The sequence below is a fragment of the Wyeomyia smithii genome, chromosome 3, assembly GCF_029784165.1.
Source record: "Wyeomyia smithii strain HCP4-BCI-WySm-NY-G18 chromosome 3, ASM2978416v1, whole genome shotgun sequence".
Taxonomy (NCBI): domain Eukaryota; kingdom Metazoa; phylum Arthropoda; class Insecta; order Diptera; family Culicidae; genus Wyeomyia; species Wyeomyia smithii.
The window spans coordinates 244,534,172-244,556,822 of NC_073696.1; the positions used below are offsets into that span (position 1 = coordinate 244,534,172).

The 22,651-nt window shown below is 40.1% G+C and overlaps 1 protein-coding gene across 3 annotated transcripts in view; it reads left to right on the plus strand.

The window, feature by feature from the left end:
* Positions 1 to 22,651, plus strand: part of LOC129726833 (nephrin) — a 571,231-nt gene that overhangs the window by 379,771 nt on the left and 168,809 nt on the right. For all 3 annotated transcript variants that reach the window (XM_055683973.1, XM_055683972.1, XM_055683974.1), the window contains exon 3: positions 11,419 to 11,621. In XM_055683973.1, the coding sequence (XP_055539948.1) occupies positions 11,419 to 11,621 (203 nt within the window). The remainder of the gene's footprint in view (positions 1 to 11,418; positions 11,622 to 22,651) is intronic.

Consider the following 22,651-nt stretch of genomic DNA (forward strand, 5'->3'; position numbering starts at 1 on the left):
GGGGGGAAGAATTCTATTGATGTTGAATCAAGTAGAAGGAAATTTAAAAGATGATATCGAGACGATGTTTGTGATTGTGGTCGATCATCTGTATTATTATTTTTACAAAAGAGTTAATTTTGAATCGGAAGAGTCGGACGAAAACGAAAATGAAGATGAAGAACAACTTAGCCCGTTGCAGTCCCAAGTAGTTACTTTGGAAGAAATTTTAGACACAGTGCCTCAAGATTTGATCAAAATTGAAATTGATCGTTCGGTTTTGCTTGACGAGATAGGTAGACGTAAGCGAGCTGAAGAAGCGGAAAACTATTATAAACTCCAACTGATAAACCTTCAAGAGAAATTCAAATCTTCGCGGTGGCAAGGTGAGGACCGTTCGGTTCAGACCGAGTGGCAAAGTTCGGCGGTTCCGACTTCATCCAGTTTTGCCCAGCTGGAATCGTACCATTTTCCTGGTAGTAGTGAGAGCTTGCCAAACCATAGACCTACTCGGGCCCCGAGCACGAGCCAGTGCTATTTCAGTGGTACTCAGTACTCGAGCAGTCTAAATCACAGCTCAAGAATACCTCCTACACCTTTACACCAAAACCCGGTGCTGCGGTGATCCCCACGTCCGCTAGTATTTTAACAAGATGGCAACCGTCGTATTCGATCAGTAATCAATTTCTACCACCCTCCACTCCGATACCATCTACTTCAATACAACCCTCATTGTATACTGGCAACCCAGTGATAATGGGGGCCAATACCTCTGCTTGGACGGGCCCGCCGAAAACGGAGAGCACCCCTGGGCATAGTAGCCACCGTTTCCGTTTCGAACATGCACAAGTTCCGAACCAAACGTGGAACGCCCCGATGTTCGCTGGTTCCTACCCGTCAAACGGGCAACCAAACAATTGTGCTCACACCGGTTTCGATTCATTCGGTATCCCACCCTCAAGCATAAATCAAGGTTGTTATCCGTCCTATAATAATAGTCACAGAACGCTGCCGGTTTCTCGGTGGAATATCGATAAGTACCAAGGAGACGATCAAGGGTTATATCTGAACGAATTTTTATTTAAAGTCCAAAGTTCGGCCATTTCTGAAAAAGTGTCAGATACTGAATTGTTCGATTCGGCATTGCACCTTTTTGGAGGTCCAGCTTTAAGCTGGTATCATTACATGCGATCAATAGGTCGCCTGTATAATTGGGATCATTTAGTATATGAACTAAGAAATGCTTTTGTCCACCCGGACCTAGATCATGTAATCAGAGAGAAAACTACTTCGCGGAAGCAACAACGAAATGAATCCTTTCAATCATATTATTATGAAATGGAAAAGTTGTTTCGAGCAATGATGTGGCCGCTATCGGAAGATGAGAAAATGAAAGTAGTGCATAAAAATATGCGAACGGATAATCGTAAAGCGTTAACCTTTATTCCCATTTATGATTTACCCTCTTTAATTGCCGCGGGGCGAAAACTTGATACTCATAACTTTTCCTTACTTAATAGTGTATTCGGGACGGAAAAATCAGTTCACTTGCTAACCGAGCAAAATGAAAAGAAAAATGATATCAAAAAAATCGCCAACCGCGCAGATGGAAATCAGAATGCTAATCGTGCATCTAAAACTAATACCAATAACAAAGTGAGCGGAGATCAAGAACGAAATAACCGGAACGTACCCTCTTTTACGGGCGGTTCGTTCAAGTCCTCGAGACCACCCAGTGCTACTGGTTCTGGTAGACAACAGTTGCTTTACTTAGGTCAATTAGTGGCAGCCCACCGACCTCCCTGTCTATCAGTTTGCTATAACTGTAGGAAGCCCAATCATCAACATAAACAATGTCAGGAGCCCTTAAGAGTTTTTTGCCTTATTTGTGGATTCAAAGGCTTTGAAACCTTGAACTGCCCGTATTGCAAAAAAAAACGGGATTCAGGTGGATGAAAGTCGCCCTCCACCGAACCTCCCTCCGCGCACGTTGATTTTTCTAGTATAGAAGAGGAGCTACAGTTGATCGGACATCCAGCGGATGAACTTATTTATAGTCCAGTCGAGGAAGTTAATCAACTTACTGTAGCTACGAAAAACGATAGCCGCCCTTATATTGAAGTCAAACTGGACGGAATTTTATCTAAAGCTCTTCTAGATAGTGGTAGTCAGTCCACCATGATTAACGCTTCAATGTACGCAAGAAAAAACCCCATAAGATGCACGATTTAAAACGCCCGATAGTATTAAAAACCGCCGGGGGCGACACGTTAGACATATTAGGAGAAATAAACATATTATTTAGTTTTGAAAATCGTTCTAAAATAATACCTACTTTAGTGGTACCACGGCTTACGGTTAATTGTTTGTGTGGGATGGATTTTTGGCAAAAATTCAATATTGTGCCAACTATTCATTATACTGCCTACACCGATGAATTAGATCCTATGCCGCCACCACTTCAATCGACTCTCACTTTTTCCGAAGCGAAGAGGATCGACGAAGTTAAGGCAATGTTCAAAATCGCTATGCCAGGAGAAATTTCAACCACCCCCTTGATCACCCACTGTATAGAATTAAAAGAAGAATGGAAAGATAAACCAGCCATTCGCCAATTTCCGTACGTCATGTCTCCTAAAGTTCAGTCGTTAGTGGCTGACGAGTTGGAGAGAATATTGATGCTAGGAATAATTGAAAGAACCCATTCTGATTGGGCACTGAATGTTGTCCCTATCATCAAGCCAACAGGTAAAGTGCGCTTGTGTTTAGACGCTCGAGAAATCAACGAGCGGACCGTGCGTGATTCATACCCCTTACCTCACCCCGCCCGAATACTTGGTTCAGTTCACCAAGCTTCCTTTTGGCTTGATCAACAGCCCAGCTACGCTGTCAAGGTTGATGAATCGAGTGCTGGGGTTTGGTGAACTGGAACCGAATGTCTTCGTTTATTTAGATGACATTGTTGTAGTAAGTGAAACCTTCGATGAACACGTACGATTGCTGTCGGAAATCGCGCGCCGATTGCATGGTGCCAACTTGGCAATCAACTTAGAAAAGTCACAATTTGGGGTATCGGAGCTTTCTTTTCTGGGATACCTCCTTTCCACGGATGGTCTTAGACCAAACCCGGAGAAAATACGACCCATAGTCGATTACGAATGCCCAACTTCAATCACCAAGCTTAGGCGATTTTTGGGTATGGGGAACTATTATCGCCGATTTATTCCCACCTTCAGTGAAATAGTTGCCCCCTTGACAGAATTGCTTAAAACTAAAAGCAAGGTCGTCCAGTGGAATGAGGCGGCGGAAAAGGCGTTTGAGACTATTAAAAAAAGTCTTATAATGGCCCCCATTCTTAGCAGTCCAGATTTCGGAAGCGAATTCCAGATACAGACGGATGCTTCAGATGTGGCGGTGGCCGGTGTCCTGACACAAATTCAGGATGGGCAGGAACGAGTCATTTCTTATTTTTCGAAAAAACTCTCTACCCCTCAACGAAATTACCACCCAGCCGAGAAAGAGGCTCTCGCAGCACTGCTATCTATAGAAGCGTTTCGCGGTTACGTGGAAGGCAGCCACTTTACCCTTGTGAGTGATTCATCGGCTCTCATCCATATACTTACCACTTCCTGGAAGGTGGGGTCCCGTTGCAGCCGGTGGAGTTTGACCTTACAACAATTTGACATGACATTGGTACATCGAAAGGGGAAAGAAAATGTCGTGGCGGATGCTTTGTCGAGAAGTGTTGCAACTCTTGATAACGAATCCGAATCAGAGCGGTATAAATCCCTCAAACAGAAAATAACGGCTAACCCCGATGATCACGTAGATTTTAAGATAGAAAATGATCAATTATATAAATTCGTCGCTGGCAAAGAATCCGCTTTTGATGCTAGATACCAGTGGAAGCTTGTACCTTCCCCGGGAAGTCAATCGGAAATTTTGAGAGATTGTCACGATGAACAAATGCATTTGGAATATGATAAAACGTTGCACAGAATAAGGCAACGTTATTTTTGGCCAAATATGGCAGCACAAATTAAACGATACGTGAATAATTGTAGAACATGCAAGGAGGTTAAACCAGCGTACGTCCCGGTAGTCCCACCGATGGGCGACCGCAAAATAGCCCATCACCCATGGCAAATCATTTCTGTCGATTTTGTTGGTCCGTTGCCTCGCAGTAAAAAAGGAAACCAACACATACTTGTAGTGGCTGACCTGTTCAGTAAATGGGTTCTCTTGCATCCGGTGAAACGCAACGAGAGCAGCAGTCTCTGTGCTACTCTCACCAATCTTTGGTTTTTTCGCAATTCAACACCTGAAATTATCATCACAGACAACGCTAGTTGTTTCACCTCCCGCGAATTTAAGAATTTAGTTGATAAATTCGGGCTGACTCACTGGCTCAACTCTCGCTACCATTCGCAAGCTAACCCAGTTGAGAGGGTGAATCGGACCGTAAATGCCGCCATCCGAACCTATGTTAAGCAAGACCAACGATTGTGGGACACGAAAATAACGGAGATTGAAACCGTCTTGAACTCAAGTGTCCATAATTCAACTGGTCTCACACCCTATTTTGTTACACACGGTCATGAAATTTTTGCCAAAGGATCCGATTATCGCTTGTACCTCAATAGGGCAGAAAAATCTCCGGATGAAATAGATAAGATTAGAAGAGATTTGTTTGGTAACATACATGGTGTAGTTAGAAAAAAACTAGAAGCCGCTAAGGATCTTTGTACAAAACAATATAATTTAAGGCATCGCCGGTTTGCCAAAGCTTTCGCACCCGGTCAGTTAATATATCGCCGAAACATGCGACAATCGAGTGCCGCAGATAATTACAATGCTAAATATGGTGCCCAGTATTTACCCTGCAGGGTAAAAGCTGAAATTGGTAGCTCTTCCTACGACTTAGAAGACCTGCATGGCAAATCGCTTGGGATTTGGCCCGCAGCTCATCTCAAGCCTGGTTAGTTCTTTCACCCACTGTTTTTTATTTACAAACCCAGATATCGAAAATATATTTTTCCTTTAAACATGCGAAGCGCAACGATATTATTGGTTTTCTTACGAGCAGGCGAACGGAGCTATTGTCCTTCATGCCCTCAAGAAAGCTTGATGTTTACTGGATGTGTGGTTAGACGAGACCGAGTGCGCACACATCAGAAGACCGATGCGAAGATCAATATAAATTTAATTGTGTTTTTTTTTTCGATCGTGCCGGACGCGGACAGAAATCGGATGATGTAATCGAGTTAGAGAATTGGTAGTAGTAAGTCTATCCAATCGTAAGAGCACTTCATAGGAGTGAATTTGAATAGTATGCATGGTTGGTGTGAATGCTTATCGTGTGAGAGATGGTAAATTCAGAGGCCTCATTTGTAGAGTGTATGATAAGAGAGAGTGAGAACCAAGTACTCAGCGATAGATATTAGAGAGTTATGATAAGACAGGCAATGCGATTTAATAGGGTAACTTGATAATCATGATAATTGCTTTATATTCGACTAAAATGCCAAAAGGTTTGAGAAAACTACTTATTCTTCGAGAAAATATCTCAGAATAATTTTCTATTTTTTTAGATACCAAAAAAAGGGTAACCCATACCCACTAATTATTTGCATAACAATTAGGAATCAGATGATAAGATGTAAATTATGAGGTGTTTGATAAAAACAAAACAGAAAAAAAATTACTTCGAATTTTTTTTTCTCCCAGTAAGGGAAGTATTGTAACCAACGGTTACAACCGTCTTCTCAAAAGCAAAAAAAAATGTACAAGACAAATGTATGACAAAATTCGATGCTATTTTGGAACGTACCCTATGTTTGTTGATCCAGCCCACCGCGTGAGATGTCGCGCTCGTTAGTCAGGCTCGTTTCCAAATCTAGAAAGTTTGGGTAATACAAGTGAATTGGTCTGGGTGGCGGGTAAAAGTTGGATCAGCAAACATAGATGTGGGAGTGATTCAAAATCAATCGTAAAAAAATAAACCTAAAATTAAAACTATTAGAGAAATCAATTTTTCAAACAGGGCAACGCACCGACAACACAGTTTGCATTGTATAAACTAATTCTTAATTATCAAGTTGATGGAAAGATTTGTCTATATTAAAAGAGAGCGCTTGCATGCTCCACTGTAATTTCCTTTCCATCAACTACCAGCAGTAAGTCGCGCAAAATCACTCCCAAAATCCTAAAGATTCATATTAGAGTAACGATCACTAACGGTCAAATCGAACTAAAAGGAGTCAGCTGTAAAATCTGCCATATGGGTCGAGTGACTCCAAAACGCAAGCGGAGCACAATAGGGACCCAAACTGCGGCAGCATGCATCTGGAGACAACCACACAGGCGATAGCGAGAATATAAAAGGGAGTTGGGGCGATAAAGGAACTCTCTTCTACGATAGACACTAGTGTGAGTCGGGACGTGATAACGCGACGCGGTCAATCAGAGAAATTGACAAAACGTTACGATCGGGCAAGAGTGAAGTGAAGTGGTTAGCATCGCGGAGTGGTGAACTTCGGTTCCTAGTTCGCCGGTGGAAGATCGGAATATTCAAGTTATAGATCGACTGTCCTGGCATCCGCCCGATCCTTGTTAGTGCGGTGCCCACTTCCCCCAAAAAAACCCACTCCAAAAGGACAATTGTGCACAATAGGTAAAGCTAGTGTCACGTGTCGCGAAGTTATAGACCGTCCATCAACACACGGTCCGCGCCCCGACTAAAACCCACCACCACGTTAGTGGGTTATCAAGACATCTCTGTGTTGCGGAGAGTAATTCCCCAGCCTGCCGAGAGGGACGGTATTTACGGGATAGCACGAGTTGACATAACCCCTATCGTTCGTCACTCAAGGTACGTTCACCCGTTTTCTTCTCCGAGTGGCTCTTCGCTCAGCTACGCACCTCGCTGGTCAGCAGACGTTCCCGGTTCATCGCAGGCGCCCAACCGACCGACGGCCGCAACGAGAACGCATGCCAACGTAAATATTTGTAAAACCTTTTTTCATTTAAAATAGAGTTAAGAGCAAAAAAATCCTTTTAATTAAACCTTCTTTTAATATATATAATATTTTTCTTTGAATTCTATTGCGTTTCTAACTAATTGCGAGAAAGGCCGAATTGTGAGACTTTTGAGAAGCGGGTAAGTGCCAATTTATCGTTCCTTCCGCCTCGTAGCCCTGAGAGTAGCTAGCCGTATCAGTGGTGTAATAATTAGATTTAAGAGAAACGAAGAGATATGTTTCAAAATCGGTTGTGTAGTTTCTGAGATAATGAAGTATCGTGATTTTCACAAGTCGGCACATTACAAATGAAGTTACAGTTCGATTACAGTAAAATTCAATGGGGTCTTCTGAGGCAGCTAGACCATTCATTTGACACTAATCTTGTGAAAATCGGGTCGGCTATCTCTGAAAAAAGTGAGTGATTCCAAGTAGTCTGCGGAATATGTTCCTTTTAATAGCTGGATTTCACATTTTTAAACATAACAGTCAAAGTAATAGTCCGATTGCAAAACAAATCAATGAGGTCTTATGGGGCAATTAGACCTTCCATTTGACACTGATTTTATGAAAATCGGTACAGCCATCTCTGATAAACATGAGTGAGATTAAACAGTCTTCAGAACACGTTTCTTTTCATAACTTTTGAACCACAAGTTCAATATTTATGAAATTCCAAACTTAAAGGTTTTCTGGGTTGCCCGTTCTTTTGAGAGCAATTATGTTCAAATCGGTTGTGTAGTTTCTGAGATATTGATGTTTCATGATTTTCACATTTTTAAACATAACCTCTTAACTAAAAATCCGATTACAAAAAAATTCAATAGGGTCTTATGGGGCAACAAGACCTTTCATTTGCAATAAATTTCATGAAAATCGGTCCAGCCATCTCTGAGAAAAGTGAGTGAGGATAAAAATCTGCACATACACACACACACACACACACACATACACACATACAGAAAATGCCCAGCTCGTCGAGCTGAGTCGAGTGATATATGCCATTCGGCCCTTTGGAGCACTTTTATACTTTCGGTTTTGCAAGTGATTGCTATACCTTTCTAGGAGAAAGGCAAAACATTTTTACTGTCTTCACGATTTGTTTGTTTGGCATAGTGCCTTCGGCAAAATTGTAGATAATAATTTTTTCCTTCAAAAAAAAAAATAAATTAATAAATTAATAAACACTGTAGACAAAGTTGAAAAGAAATTATTGAATTTCTTGGAAAATCCTTAATTTAATTTTTTTTTACCGTGTCTACCATGATATTCAATTTTTAATTGTTTTTCTCTCCTTCTTTTTCTCAGGAAGAATTTTTTTCTTACGGTGTATATTCTTTCTGCACAGTAATAAAACCTTCATGTAAAATATCTTCTCATTCAAATTTCAGTTTGCTTCTGATGTAAACCACGAGTTGTTTGAAAATTATGTGCAATATCATTTAAATTTGCGTGGAACTTAATGGAATTTTCCGTCATAAGCGATGGAGGCAATTCTTGATATGCGATTCGACATAAATACTTTACGTCAAATCTCATATAAAGCATTGCCTCCATCGCTTATGATAGAAAATTCCATAATATTCCACGCAAATATAAATGATATTGAACATAATTTTCAATCAGAAGGTTTACATCAGAAGGAACTGAAATTTAAATGAGAAAATATTTCACGTGACATGTGAAATTCAGAATTTTTTACTGTGTGTAACGAAAAAAATACTATCTACAACCCTGCTGAAAACATAATATAAATATAAACACATTTTTTTTGGATCAAATTAAAAAACCGTTTTTTTAACATATCATTTTTTTGTTTCTCGTTTTTATTATCAAATTTTGACAGATTGTAGTGAACAATGTTATGTTCGATAGGTAAAAAAAATAAGTTTCTAAATACGGTACTTTTTGAGGTATTAGTTATTTTGTGACAATTTTGCAAAATTTTTGACAGAAATTTTCTTTACAGTGTTTATATTCCTAAATCCGCATTCTTATTTCCTATGATTTTGCCAGAGACACTTTTTCGCTTTTTTGCTATAAAATATTATATTCGTCATGCCCTCTTTTTGGATCTAGGTCCTTTTGAAACAACAGTCGTGGGTCAACAAAAACAACTGATATTATAGAGCGACCTCTTTATCAAAAAGGAACAACTGTGAAAAGTTTCAGTGAAATCGGAAATGACAGGTTAAAAAAAATATTTATTTTTATTCATTTTCTATGGAATGCCTCTATTTCCATAGATTTGATGATGTCATTTTGTGGAGTCGCATGGTCCTTTAAAAGCAAACATGCTTAACATTGTTGGGCATGAAAAAAATTTTGCTAGAAATTTTTGTTCGTTAATAGTGCCTATATTGCAATGTTTGGAGGAGTTTTAGGCATCTTAAGTGTCTATTTAAAATCTCGAGTTTTTTGTTTATTTCTGCTCGTTACTTTTTTTCGAAAAGTTTAGAGTGCATTTTTATTGGTGGTCGCATTCAAAAGTAGTTATGAAGATGAAGAATTCAAGCGTGCTGCTTCGATTATTTACGTTTGGCAAAAGTGAGGCTAATGAAATAAGTAGCAAATTCTACGATTATATGAGATTACACTACAGAGCATTGAAAATATTCTCACTGTAATTAATTTACTTTTCACAACACATTATACCTGAAATAATCTTCAATTTTTAAAACATTATTCACTGAACGAAACGTATAACTAAACAACTTCTCAGTTTTTGCATCAAGTCATGCAAATTTTGCATTATGTGTTCAGGCCGTATGAAGAAGGCAACGAACACCAGCTAATGGATGGTGCTGCCAGAAACATTTCTTATATCTGTTGACCAGCCATTCTCCTCTGCAGCATAGAAGACACCTTCCTCTCTTTTGGTTGTTATTGAGCCTAAATTGGTTAGAGGAAAACTCGAGAAAACTAAAAATATGATTTGAAGAAACCGCTCCAAAATTGAGGAGATCTGTATCTGATTTCTGTTTTTATTTCATGTGAAATTTATGATTTCTAATTTCTAAATTACCAAATTTCTAAAATTATTATACAGTAAGGTCTTTTTTTACGCAGGTTGCTTTTCTCAATTACTCAAAAACGGTACAAGATATCGACCTCATTTCAATCACGTTTTTCGTTTCAGGCCTCGAGGTACCATATGTCAGTCTCCAAAAAAAAAAAACACAATTTTTGCTGTAAATATTGACTATTTAAAATATTGAATTTTGGTCTCTAGAATGACCACTATCATATTCAAACGAGTTTTAAACATTTTAAAACGGTTTTCTTCGTTATATTTGCAATTCAAAAAAGTCTTTTTTTAACGCGATCCCATACAAATTTGGAAGGCATTCCTCGTGTAAAAGATGACCATACTGTAATGTGTAATTTTGCTCGTTTAGATGTTTGTTTTCGCGTCTATTTCCTTCTAAGAAACAAACGTTTGTCGAGCATCCACTTTGTTGCCGACAGTGTTTATACCGTTTATGTTTTAATTTCGGCTCCTTTCAAAGTGTAGCTCCTCAGAGTACAACGTAGGCAACAATGAAAAAACAAAAAACTTAATTAAAATATAAAAGTTCACGGAACTGCATCCTGATCACAACAGGAAAACTTAAGTACTCACATTAGTGACGCAACTTGAGTAAAGCAGGAAATAAGTTTTGCATCGTGTATTTTTCCAATGCCACAAACCATAAAACAACTCAAAGCAAAGTTTTGCGCTCCGGCAGCGATCATTCAGCCTGCACTCAGCCAGCAGCCAGCAATGCATTTTTTTATATGTATATGAATGTGCATCGGAAACGGTGCTCCTTTATTACTTGATGTGATTGCATTATAAATTCCTTTTTTCCGTTCGCTTAGTTCAGTTTTAAGAAAACGCACTCGTTGTGTGTATGTAGGATGTACATTCTTGGAAACGAACGAAGGCTGCTGGCAGCATAGCGCAAAGCCCCGTAAGCTGTTGTATCGTGATGCCGAGGCTTCTTCGGTTCCAGCCAGCTTCTACTGCTGGCTGTCGGAATACATTTCGTGTTTCATTTTCCGCAAACGGGCGCCTTGGCGTATCGGCCTTGTGCCACCGCAAAGTCACTTTCATTATTTTCAATTTGCGTTTTGATTAGCTTTTAATGAGAAAGTAATTCAAAATGAGCACAGCGTCTTGCGTTTTCCCATGGCGGCGGCAGAGTGGTGGTGGTGTACGATGTACAAGCGAAGGGCGAAGCGAGTCGTCAGGATTACTACGGTTGCCGGGTGGTGCCTTTGAGAGTAAATGAGAACGAAACGGCGAGAAAATGACTTCATTATTGGATGAGATGAGACTTGTTTTGTCGGATTTTGTTTAATTTTTATTCTGCTTTGTTCGAGGAAACTGTAATGACATTTACTGAATTGATGTTTTGTTTCTCAATTCCCGTTTCAGATTTGACGCCCGTGATACCCGGGAGGGATCGCACCGTAGTTCCAATTCGTCCTTCGATGGTCGTGCGAGCTTCTACCCGAATCGAAGTCCGGCGACGTTGGAGATCCGGCAAACCAAAAGCTCTGATAGTGGCGTCTATCGGTGCCGGGTGGACTTCCACAAGAGTCCTACCCGGAATACACGGGTGCAGCTTTCCGTGATAAGTAAGTGCTTACACTTCGGTTGGCATCAATTTCCCCCCCGTTCGGAGGGGAGATGTATGGCGAAGATTTTCATAGTGGCATTAACATATGTTTCCGCTTCCGAGCGGAAATTTGCCGTCCACCGACCGTAAATCATCGTGAAACATTGCCCTCGGGGTGCAGTTTTATTCGTTTAAAAAATCCGATTCATTTTTCTCTGATGTTTTTTTATTCTCTGTGCCACGTCCAGCAGTGTAGAATTCTTGAGGCGATAAGTCCGGACCATGATTTTACAGATATTGGAGCTTTCTGTTCTTTGGCTTTCCCGTCTCTACTGGCTTCGGATCTTTGCAGATTTGTAGCAGGAGTTTTCCTGTGCTGTTTTATGATTTAATTGATAATGCTCACTGCAGTGTACGAAGCTGCTGATGCAAGCAAAATTTTCATTTGCAATGACCATATTTTGCAAATCCTTACAGGAAAATTTTCCATTCCATTGCGTAGAATCCGTATCGAACTGCTTCTGCAGCTCTGAATTGTTGCTATATTGCAAGCAGGCAACATGCTTTCATCAGTTTCAAGCATGTCTGAACATACTTCGTTAGGGTTAGGAAATAATATTTTATGATAAGTTATGTGTTCGATTCGGTATGGAATCTGACTCGCAGTTTGTTTCGCCAGCTACATACCTAATGGCCTTAACTATTTCGAATAACTAAATTTTACGCTATTTTTCTAAACCAATATGCAACACAACAACCTTATACCTGAGCGTGAAGGTAGGAGAACTCATTCCGTAAAAGTTTGGGGTTCTTCTCGGAAACCTCAGTTGCTGGGGAAGCACTTTTAATAAACCGGCATCGGTGGCCCGTACCAGCTGCCAGTAACTATAGTAACCATATCTCCTGGAAGCCGCAGCAAACCGGCAGAAGTTTATTCTAGAATTGAGGTATCAGTGAAAAATAAACTTTTAATTGCAGCTTTGTTGGGTTTTAGCAACAGTAACCAGGGCTAGCTTCTGCGGTTTACCTTTCGGTTCGAGACCGAGCTTAGTTCCCAAAGCTTGGAGTGCAATTTTGTGCAGTGTTTGACCAGAGAAATTTAATACCTCGTTTCGTGTTTAAATACATTGACGTATTCATTGGAAAAGTCATAAACCATAGCGTATCGCAAATTATTTTCATATAAATTATCTGAAAACTAAAAACTGTGGTACCAGCATGAGATACAGTCGCTGTTTAGAGGTTGACCAAACAATGTGTCAAAATGTGCCGTTGTGCTAGATTACCGAGAGAGACAGAGAGAGACCCGTTGCAAAGCTGGCGTCAATGAAAGGACCTCCCCCCTTCGCTTCTTGGCACCACCCCACGGCTTTGAGCTGCTTGGTTGCGGTGCAGTGCACAATTTTGCAAACACAACTCATTGGCGACTGGGTCGTGATACCCGTAATGGTGTAAATTTATTGCAGTCAGACGTCACGGGATGTGGTTCCGTTTGCCTCCTGGCCTCTTGATGCTCTTCCCCCAGCGAAGTCGGGACACACACAGAGGGTCAACAGAAGTCGACAAATCGCAAAAAAAAGGAATGCACCAGCAAACTGGCAGAACTCCAGCCGGTCGGGGTGCCACGGCAGGGCGGAATACTACTACGGTTTCTGTCAGCAACTGGTATTTCAATTGCTTTGCATTTCTCCTCCCGGGCAAACCCGGCTTCCTTTCACGGGACTGCACCCCTAGTCAGCACATCATCCGAGCCACTAGCCGGCTGTGACAAATGGCCCAGCTTGTTTTGGGTTGTGCTGAGGTCCCAACAGTTCAGCGAAATGTGTGAATAAAATTTATTGTGATGGGCTTAGTGAGTATTTCCGGACGAAACTGGAATCTACCGTCGAATGGTTCGGTCAGCACTAATGCACTCGGAGGTAGCTTTCTCGTTGCAAATCCAACAATACCAAGTGCACAAGGCTATCTCTGCGTATCTCAGTGTCAGGATCGTACGTAGTAAATAAAATTACAGTGCGCGTCTGGGCATCGAGCAAAATGGGTCTCGATCTTCTTTGAAATACAGTTGAAAACGACACACTTTAAAAATACTTTGAGACATAGTTTGTAACATTTCTGTCAAAAATTCTATGAAAAATTGGGGAATGTAACTATCAAATTTAGTAATCGACATCAGTTCTGTTCGATTCAGCATAGCGCTCATAAAAGTTATGAAGCAAAAATAATAAAAGTTATTTTAAACGCAGGACATACACAGAAATAATAGTAAGGTTTCGAGAAACATATGAAAAATGCCCGATATGCTGTGTTGAAATAAAATAGATGAACTAATATGAGACTACTTCACGACATGTCAATTGCAGTTGTAGTGCTGCTTTCTACAGCTAAAAACACGAATTGTAAAAAAAAATATTAACGCTATACCATTACCACAAAAGGTGAATTAAAAAAATATTAGAAATTAAAAATGGTGTAACAAGTAATGTAAGGTGTTATTTATACAGTATAAATTATTAAAATAATATTGGAACTTATTTCATTTACGATTTTATAATGCTGTTCACTCAGCATTATGATAAAATGTTTTCCAGGTGAAAACATAATCATGACCGTGTATAAATAAAATGAACTATAAAATGCAACATGGAATAGGCATATCTTGGTTGTTAATCTTTTGATGCAGCAACTTTGTATTTATTATGAAACATGTAAAAAGTATAATAAAGAACCTGCAGAAAAATATAACGAAATATATAAATAATCTTTCAAAATTCTAAACATATAAAATTGTAATCCAGTCTGTCTGTCTGTCTGTCTGATCCATGAAGGCTCTGAAACTACTGCACCGATCGGCGTGAAATTTTGTATATAGAAGTTGTAGGGGCCGGGTAGAGTTACTAAGATAGTTTGAGACCCCTACCTCTTCTGGAATCTTTCAAAATTCTAAACATATAAAATTGCAATCCAGTCTGTCTGTCTGTCTGTCTGATCCATGAAGGCTCTGAAACTACTGCACCGATCGGCGTGAAATTTTGTATATAGAAGTTGTAGGGGCCGGGTAGAGTTACTAAGATAGTTTGAGACCCCTACCTCTTCTGGAAGGGAGGCCTCCCATTCAAATGAATCACAAATTTCCGTACATCTCGAAAACTAACCAAGTAAATGGAACTAAATTCGGCATGTGAATGTTTCTGGAAGTAACAAATATATCCTCAATAGTTTGACACCCTTCTCTCGTCTGAAAGGAAGCGGTTTCCCACAAAACAAAAAAAAATCTGCACATCTAGAGAGGTCATCAAATAAATTGAACCAAATTTGATATTTTGAGTTTTTTGAGAGCAAGAAGAATTTTATTGGTGGTTTGACACCCCTTTCTCTTCTAGCAGAGAGGGCTTATACAAATGAAACTCAAATTAATACTGATTACAAAAACTGATTAAGTTAATGGAACCAAATATGGCATGTGGAGGTTTTTGGGAGCAAAAAATATTTTAATGATGGTTCGACACCCCTCCTACTTCTAAATGGGAGGGATCTTATACAAATCAAAACAAATTGCTATGGTGATTTGATACTCCTCCGTACTCTGGAGTGGTACTGGAACAAATTAAACAGATATTTCAACCAGGTTTTCCGGGAAACAGCCTAAAATGCTCGGGTTGATACACAGGAGCCAAAACTCGACTCGAGATGTCATTTTTAAATTTAAGATGGAAACTTCCAGTTTCTAATATGGGTCTTGCCGGTAATAGAATGACACTCAGAGACCAGGAAATGTTTCCAAATGCCATTTTGAACACCAAGATGACGATTTCCTGTTCCTCTGCATCATGAAGACATCATTAACCCCCCAGAAGATCAAAGGTCAATCCTGACGATATTTTCCTGGATTCTTCACAATAATTTTCTTTCATATCACATCAGCCCACTGATCGGTAAAACGAACAGTGAAAAACTCGGTTGTGGAAAATTGGTAAATATTTTCTCCTTTTTGCTTTTCTCGTAGAAAGGTGTGTGTGTATGTGTGTGTGTGTTTTTGTGTATGTGTGTGTGTAACGCTCTCCCAATCTCACTGGATTTTCTCAGAGATGGCTGGACCGATTTCAATGAAATTAATTGCAAATGAAAGGTCTATTTGCCCCATAAGACCCATTGTAATCGGATTTTTAGTTTAGAGGTTATGTATCAAAATGTGAAAATCATGAAACATCAATATCTCAGAAACTACGCAACCGATTTGAACAAAATTAATTTCAAATGAACTGGCTACCTAAAAAACCCTTAACTTTTGCATTTTATGGAGATTGAACATGTCGTTCAAAAGTTATGGAAAGAAACGTGTTCTCGAGACTATTTAATCTCACTCAAGTTTTTGGTATCACTCAAGTTTTTGGTATCAAATGGAAGGTCTAGTTGTTCCATAAGACCCTATTGATTTTTTTTTTGCAATCGGACAATAACTTTGCTGTTATGTTTAAAAATGTGAAATCCAGCTATGAAAAGTAAAATATTCACAAGACTACATAAACTCACTCAATTTTCCCTGAGATGGCTGAACCGATTTTCACTAAATTGGTGTCAAATGAGAGGTCCAGCTGCCTCATAACACCCTATTGAATTTAACTGTAGTCGGACTGTACCTTCGTCTGTAATGTGTCAAAATGTGAAAATCACGAAACTTCATTATCTCAGAAACTACACAACCGATTTGAACAATATTGATATCAGTTAAACGGCCTAGTTAAGGGTTAACTGATGAATTATGATTGAACACGTGGTTTCATAATTCGGCTGCTCTATACGTTCCCATTTCATTCGATTATAATCGGACTTAAGCAACCGTTATATATTAAATTGTTAACACAACGAGTCTATTATCTCAAAGACACGACTTATTTAACATAACTAGCGTCATACGAACGAGTTATCTCTTAAACTTACAAATAACTAACTTCATAACAACTTGATATGTGGTTTAAAAGTTATGGAACGAACAGAAATTCAAAGACTATTTAAAACTATACCTGCTTTGATCAATATACGTGGCCTCAACATAATTTAAATGTGGTTTCGTACTATTTGAACGTTCCCGGTATCGCTCGTGATGAAATTGTTCGAAATTAGAAGTCATTTCTTTCATTCCGCTATTTCTTAAGCACTAACATCACGTTAAATTTCATATTTAATACTTCAATCACAACATCAATATTTTAGAACCCAAAGAGTGAATATACATTTATTGGATTGAAGCGTCCATGTAAATCTATTTTTACAAATAATAAGTTTGAATGAGAAAGGCTGGGTCTGACCGCTATGTGGATTAATTTAGGTTTTTTTATTAATTTGATTTGATGATTTGATTTGATATGTGTCGTGAAAATCGCGTTGGAGAAAAATCTGGTTCTAGATCCGGGCCGTAATAAGTTAAGAACGTCTCAGAAATGTTTCAAAAATATGTCAAAAATGTTCTAGAAAGGGTTTAAAAAATACCTCAAGGATTCGAAGATGTTCTAGTAATGTTTCAAAAATATATAAAAAATATTTAAAAATATGTCTCGAAAATGTATCATAAATGTAAAAGAAATGTCCCGAAAATGCTTTAAAAACATCTAAAATAGTTTCAAAAATATTCCAGAAATGTTTGAAAAATAACTCCAAAAAATAAAAAATAATTTCCGGAATTTACGCGGTATTTTTTTTGCGCGGATTTCAGTTTTTCTTCACTCGGATTGCAGAATTAACGCAGGTTTTTTTATGCGGATTCCGGAATTTACGCGGTTTTTTTCACCGCGGCACGTTTCCCCCGCGTAAAAAGCGACTTGAGTGTATCTGAAAAATAATTCAGTAATGTTTGAAAACGTGGCAAAAATCTCCCAAAATGGCTTGAACCTCTTTAAATAATTTTCATTCAATCACCAAAACTTTCCAAAAATATGTCAACTTCGAAATAAACTAAATGAATCATGATATGACAAAGCCATGATATGTCAATAGTGGTTGTCGTATCAGCTGAATATATGAGCTAAGAAAAAAAAACCTCAACACAAACAGCGTGATTATCAACCTGCATCTAACGCGCGTTAGAAATCGCAACGTCAGGTATACAGCAAATTGTCGAAAAAAATCGTAAAAGTGACGTTGACCATAGTATTTATAAGAAGTTATAAGATATAAGAAGTTAAACACATTTGAAATAGGGATTTGAACCATGCTTCTATAAATAATAAAATGTACTGAACAGCTTTTGGCGAGTACTGCATATTTGATTTTTACCTATTCAACCTATTGGAAAACTGATTAAATGAATTCATGTCACAATGTCATCTCACGGCAGACTACCACAAAGTACCTACTCCTGTCGTTTACTGAAGCAAAGCGCGCGCCACCCTTGAAATATCTATGCTACCCGATGCTTCTGCAAAATAACATTGCAGCACTTGCCCAGATGAGGTCGCACACTTCTATAACCACTATGTCAATACGTCCATGCACCCTTTGTGGAATTGGACCGAATCCGCTACCATCCGATCATCGTGAATGAAGTATGCCCCTTGTGTCACGTTGATCGAAGCACTCTACATCCTTCCTATGGTGATGCTGATAAACATCAACGATACGCACTTGCAACCGTCAGAGCCTATAGGTACTTTCCAATTTACCACGATAACTATCAGTACCTAGCGTTTTGGACCACGCTGGCTTACCATACCTACGTAAGGACGAAACCACGCTGCCAAGAAGTTTCCGCTTGCTGGCGTACACACTCAAGATAGTGCTGTAACAGCTCTTGAACTCCTCTTATAGACATAGTTGACGCGGCTCTTGAAATTAAGCTTGTCGTCGAACATAACCTCCAAGATTTTCAAAGATCACTTTGAGATAATTGCAGTCTCCGACTATGGCCACCGCTTTTTTTTCTTCATCTATAGTTTATTTGACACGGCACAAATACAATTCAATGTTTAACGGCGCCAATTATATCTGGTTGCTTACTTTCTAAAGTATCTTAATAACTAAAAGCAAATTTTTTATCCTCGCTGCCGACTACGAGCTGAAACTAAATCTAACTTAAAGCTAGAATATTTTGCATTAAAAGCACAGGTTTGCTGTTTGATGGTTTTCATTGCCATAGGTAAGCAGCATATTAAATTTGTTCCGCTGCTGGGCCAAGATATTACGGACTGGCATATTGGGTTGCTTCCAACGGGCCTTGAGAGTATCGTGCGGGTCTGATTGCTGTTTCCGGATCCGGGGTCTTGACGTGTTCTTGTCGTTTGGTTGGATGTAGGCGGAAGGGGATAGGACTAAACTGGGGCGTGGATGGATTTCAGGAAAACGTATATAAGGGACATGTAGGATAGGTCACGGCTCGCTAAGACATCACGAACAGGAACAGCCGGCTGCCTACTTTCGGCCTGCAGGGAAGCTATTAATTTAGACCTGGCGTCACGGTGTACAGGGCATGACCAAACAACGTGCTCTATGTCGTGATAACCTTCACCACAGGCACAGATACCACTCTCCCCGAGCCCAACACGACGGAGATGCGCGTCAAATCTATAGTGATTGGACATAAGCCGGGACATCACGCAAATGAAATTCCGACCTACATCCAACCCCTTGAACCACGGGTTCGTCGATACCTTGGGGATTATGGAATGTAACCACCTTCCCAGTTCCCCCTTGGTCCAAGAATTTTGCCAACTGATGATCGTATTCTGACGTACAAATGCGAAAAATTCATTAAAGGCAATTGGTCTTTCATAAATATCACCGTTTGTTGCGCCCACCTTAGCCAAAGAGTCCGCTTTCTCATTACCCGGTATCGAGCAGTGAGAAGGGACCCACGCTAAGGTAATCTGAGTAGATTTTTCGGATAAAGCACTCAGATGTTCCCGTATTTTCCCCAGGAAATACGGAGAGTGCTTAACATCGTTCATCGATCGGAGAGCCTCAATGGAACTGAGACTGTCCGTAAAGATGAAATAATGGTCCGTGGGCATTTTTTCGATAATCCCTAGGGTGTACTGAATTGCAGCTAATTCTGCGACGTAAACAGAAGCAGGATTATCGAGCTTATGGGAGACGGTTAAATTGTTATTGAAGATACCGAAGCCAGTGGACCCATCAAGAAGTGATCCGTCAGTGTAGTACATATTGTCGCAGTTGATGTTTCGATATTTATTGGAAAAAATTTTAGGGATCTGCTGCACGCGTAAATGATCCGGGATTCCACGAGTTTCTTCTATCATGGATGTATCGAAAAACACAGTAGAATCAGAAGTATTTGATAAGTCGACACGATTTGGAATATTCGAAGAAGGGTTAATATTTTGGGACATGTGATTGAAATACAATGTCATAAAACGGGTTTGAGAATGAAGTTCGATTAACCTTTCTAAATTTTCAATCACGGGACGGTTCAAGACCTCACATTTGATTAGAATACGAGAAGACAGGCTCCAGAAGCGGTTTTTCAATGGTAGTACTCCAGCTAAGATCTCCAAACTCATCGTATGGGTCGATCGCATGCAACCCAAGGCGATACGCAAACAACGATATTGTATTCGCTCCAGTTTGATCAAATGTGTGTTTGCTGCGGAGCGGAAGCAGAAACACCCGTACTCATTAACAGACAGTATCGTTGTTTGGTAAAGCCTTATAAGGTCTCCTGGGTGGGCACCCCACCATTGTCCGGTTATTTTACGAAGAAAATTCACTCTTTGTTGACATTTTTTCATCAGATACCTCACGTGACAACCCCAGGTGCCTTTAGAGTCGAACCAGACACCAAGATATTTGTGTACCAAAACCTGAGAAATCGTTTTACCCATTAATTGTGTTTGAGGCTGAGCAGGTTCATGCTTCCTAGAAAAAACTACTATCTCAGTCTTCTCCGGAGAGAATTCGATACCTAGCTGTAAAGCCCAAGCAGACAAATTGTCCAAGGTATCTTGCAATGGTCCTTGCAAATCGGCAGCTTTGGCTCCTGTAACAGAGATTACACTGTCGTCTGCAAGTTGTCTTATCGTGCATGAATTTGCCAGACATTCGTCGATGTCATTTACATAAAAGTTGTAAAGAAGGGGGCTTAAACATGAGCCCTGGGGAAGACCCATGTTATGCGAAAAGTTGCCAAATCGCCGTGCGTAAAATGCATGTGCTTTTCGGACAACGAATTGTGCAAAAAATTGTTCAAAAGTGGAGAAAATCCTTGTCGGTGAAGTTTACCCGAAAGAATGTCAATAGAAACGGAATCAAAAGCCCCCTTAATGTCCAAGAACGCAGACGCCATTTGTTCTTTGCGAGCATACGCCAGCTGAATATCTGTTGAAAGCAGCGCAAGACAATCATTCGTCCCTTTGGCACGGCGGAAGCCAAATTGATTATCCGATAGTAGGCCATTTGATTCGACCCAATGGTCTAAACGACGGAGTATCATTTTTTCCATCAATTTCCGGATACAGGATAGCATTGCAATCGGCCTATAAGAGTTGTGATCAGAAGCTGGTTTCCCTGGTTTTTGGATGGCGATCACCTTCACTTGCCTCCAATCCTGCGGTACAATGTTTTGCTCCAGGAACTTATTGAACAAGTTCAACAAGCGCCTCTTGGCATTGCCGGGTAGATTCTTCAACAAGTTGAATTTGATTCTATCTAACCCAGGCACGTTATTGTTACAGGAAGGAGGGCAACTGAAAATTCTGCCATCGTAAAAGGTGATTCTATCGCGTCGTGGCCTGGAGACGCATCACGAACAATATTTTGCTCAGGAACAGAGTCCGGACATACTTTCCTGGTAAAATCAAATATCCACCTACTTGAAGACTCCTCGCTTCCGTTGACCGTTACGCGATTCCGCATTCTTCGGGCTGTGTTCCAAAGAGTGCTCATCGATGTCTCCCTCGACGTCTCGTTCACGAACCGACGCCAATATCCGCGTTTCTTTGCTTTAGCCAGGCTTTTAAGCTTGGTATTAAGCTCCGAATACCGTATAAAGTCGTCGGGTATACCTCCCTTCGACGCCAAAAACGCGTCGGATCTTTGCGTGTAGACATCGGAGCACTCTTTGTCCCACCACGGAGTTGGAGGCCGCTCTTTGATCGTTACGCCGGGATATTTCTTCGATTGGGCTTGCAACGCGGCGTCGAGGATTGAGCCCGCGAGGAGGTTGTATTCTTCAAGTGGTGGCTGATGTTGAATCGACTCGACAGCTTTTAAAATCATTTCCTCGTATAACTTCCAATCGACATTCCGTGTGAGGTCATACGGAATGTCAATTGGTCGCATGCGAGTTGACCCGTTTGTAATTGAAATAAGAATAGGCAGATGGTCGCTACCGTGAGGATCGAGGATTACCTTTCATGTGCAATCCAACCGTAGCGACGTCGAACATAAGGATAGATCCAAAGCGCTTGGGCGCGCTGGAGGTTTCGGGATACGTGTCATTTCACCGTTGTTTAAAGTAGTCATGTCGAAGTCATCGCAAAGGTTATAGTTTAAAGAGGAGCGGTTATCATTGTAAGGGGAACCCCAAGCCACACCATGAGAGTTGAAGTCTCCCAAAATCAAACGTGGCGAGGGAAGAAGTTCTATTAAATCAAAGAGCAGCCGTTGCCCAACCTGTGCTCTGGGAGGAATATATATTGAGGCAATACAAAGCTCTTTACCTTGTATTGTCATTTGACATGCGACAACTTCGATGCCTGGAATCGAGGGGAGGTTAATACGATAGAAAGAATAGCACTTTTTAATCCCTAAAAGTACTCCTCCATATGGGGTGTCTCGATCAAGGCGAATAATATTTAAATCATGGAAGTAGAGATCAATATTTGAAGTAAGCCAAGTTTCACAAAGGGAAAATGCATCGCATTTGTTTTTATTTATCAAAACTTTAAACGAATCGATTTTTGGTAAAATACTTCTACAATTCCACTGTAAGACAGAGATAGAATCCTTCATATACGCAGTTGAATTAGGCATCGAAGGATACAATCGCTGCAAGGAGGGGCCATTGGGCAGTCAACTGCTTCAAGATGATCTAACTGT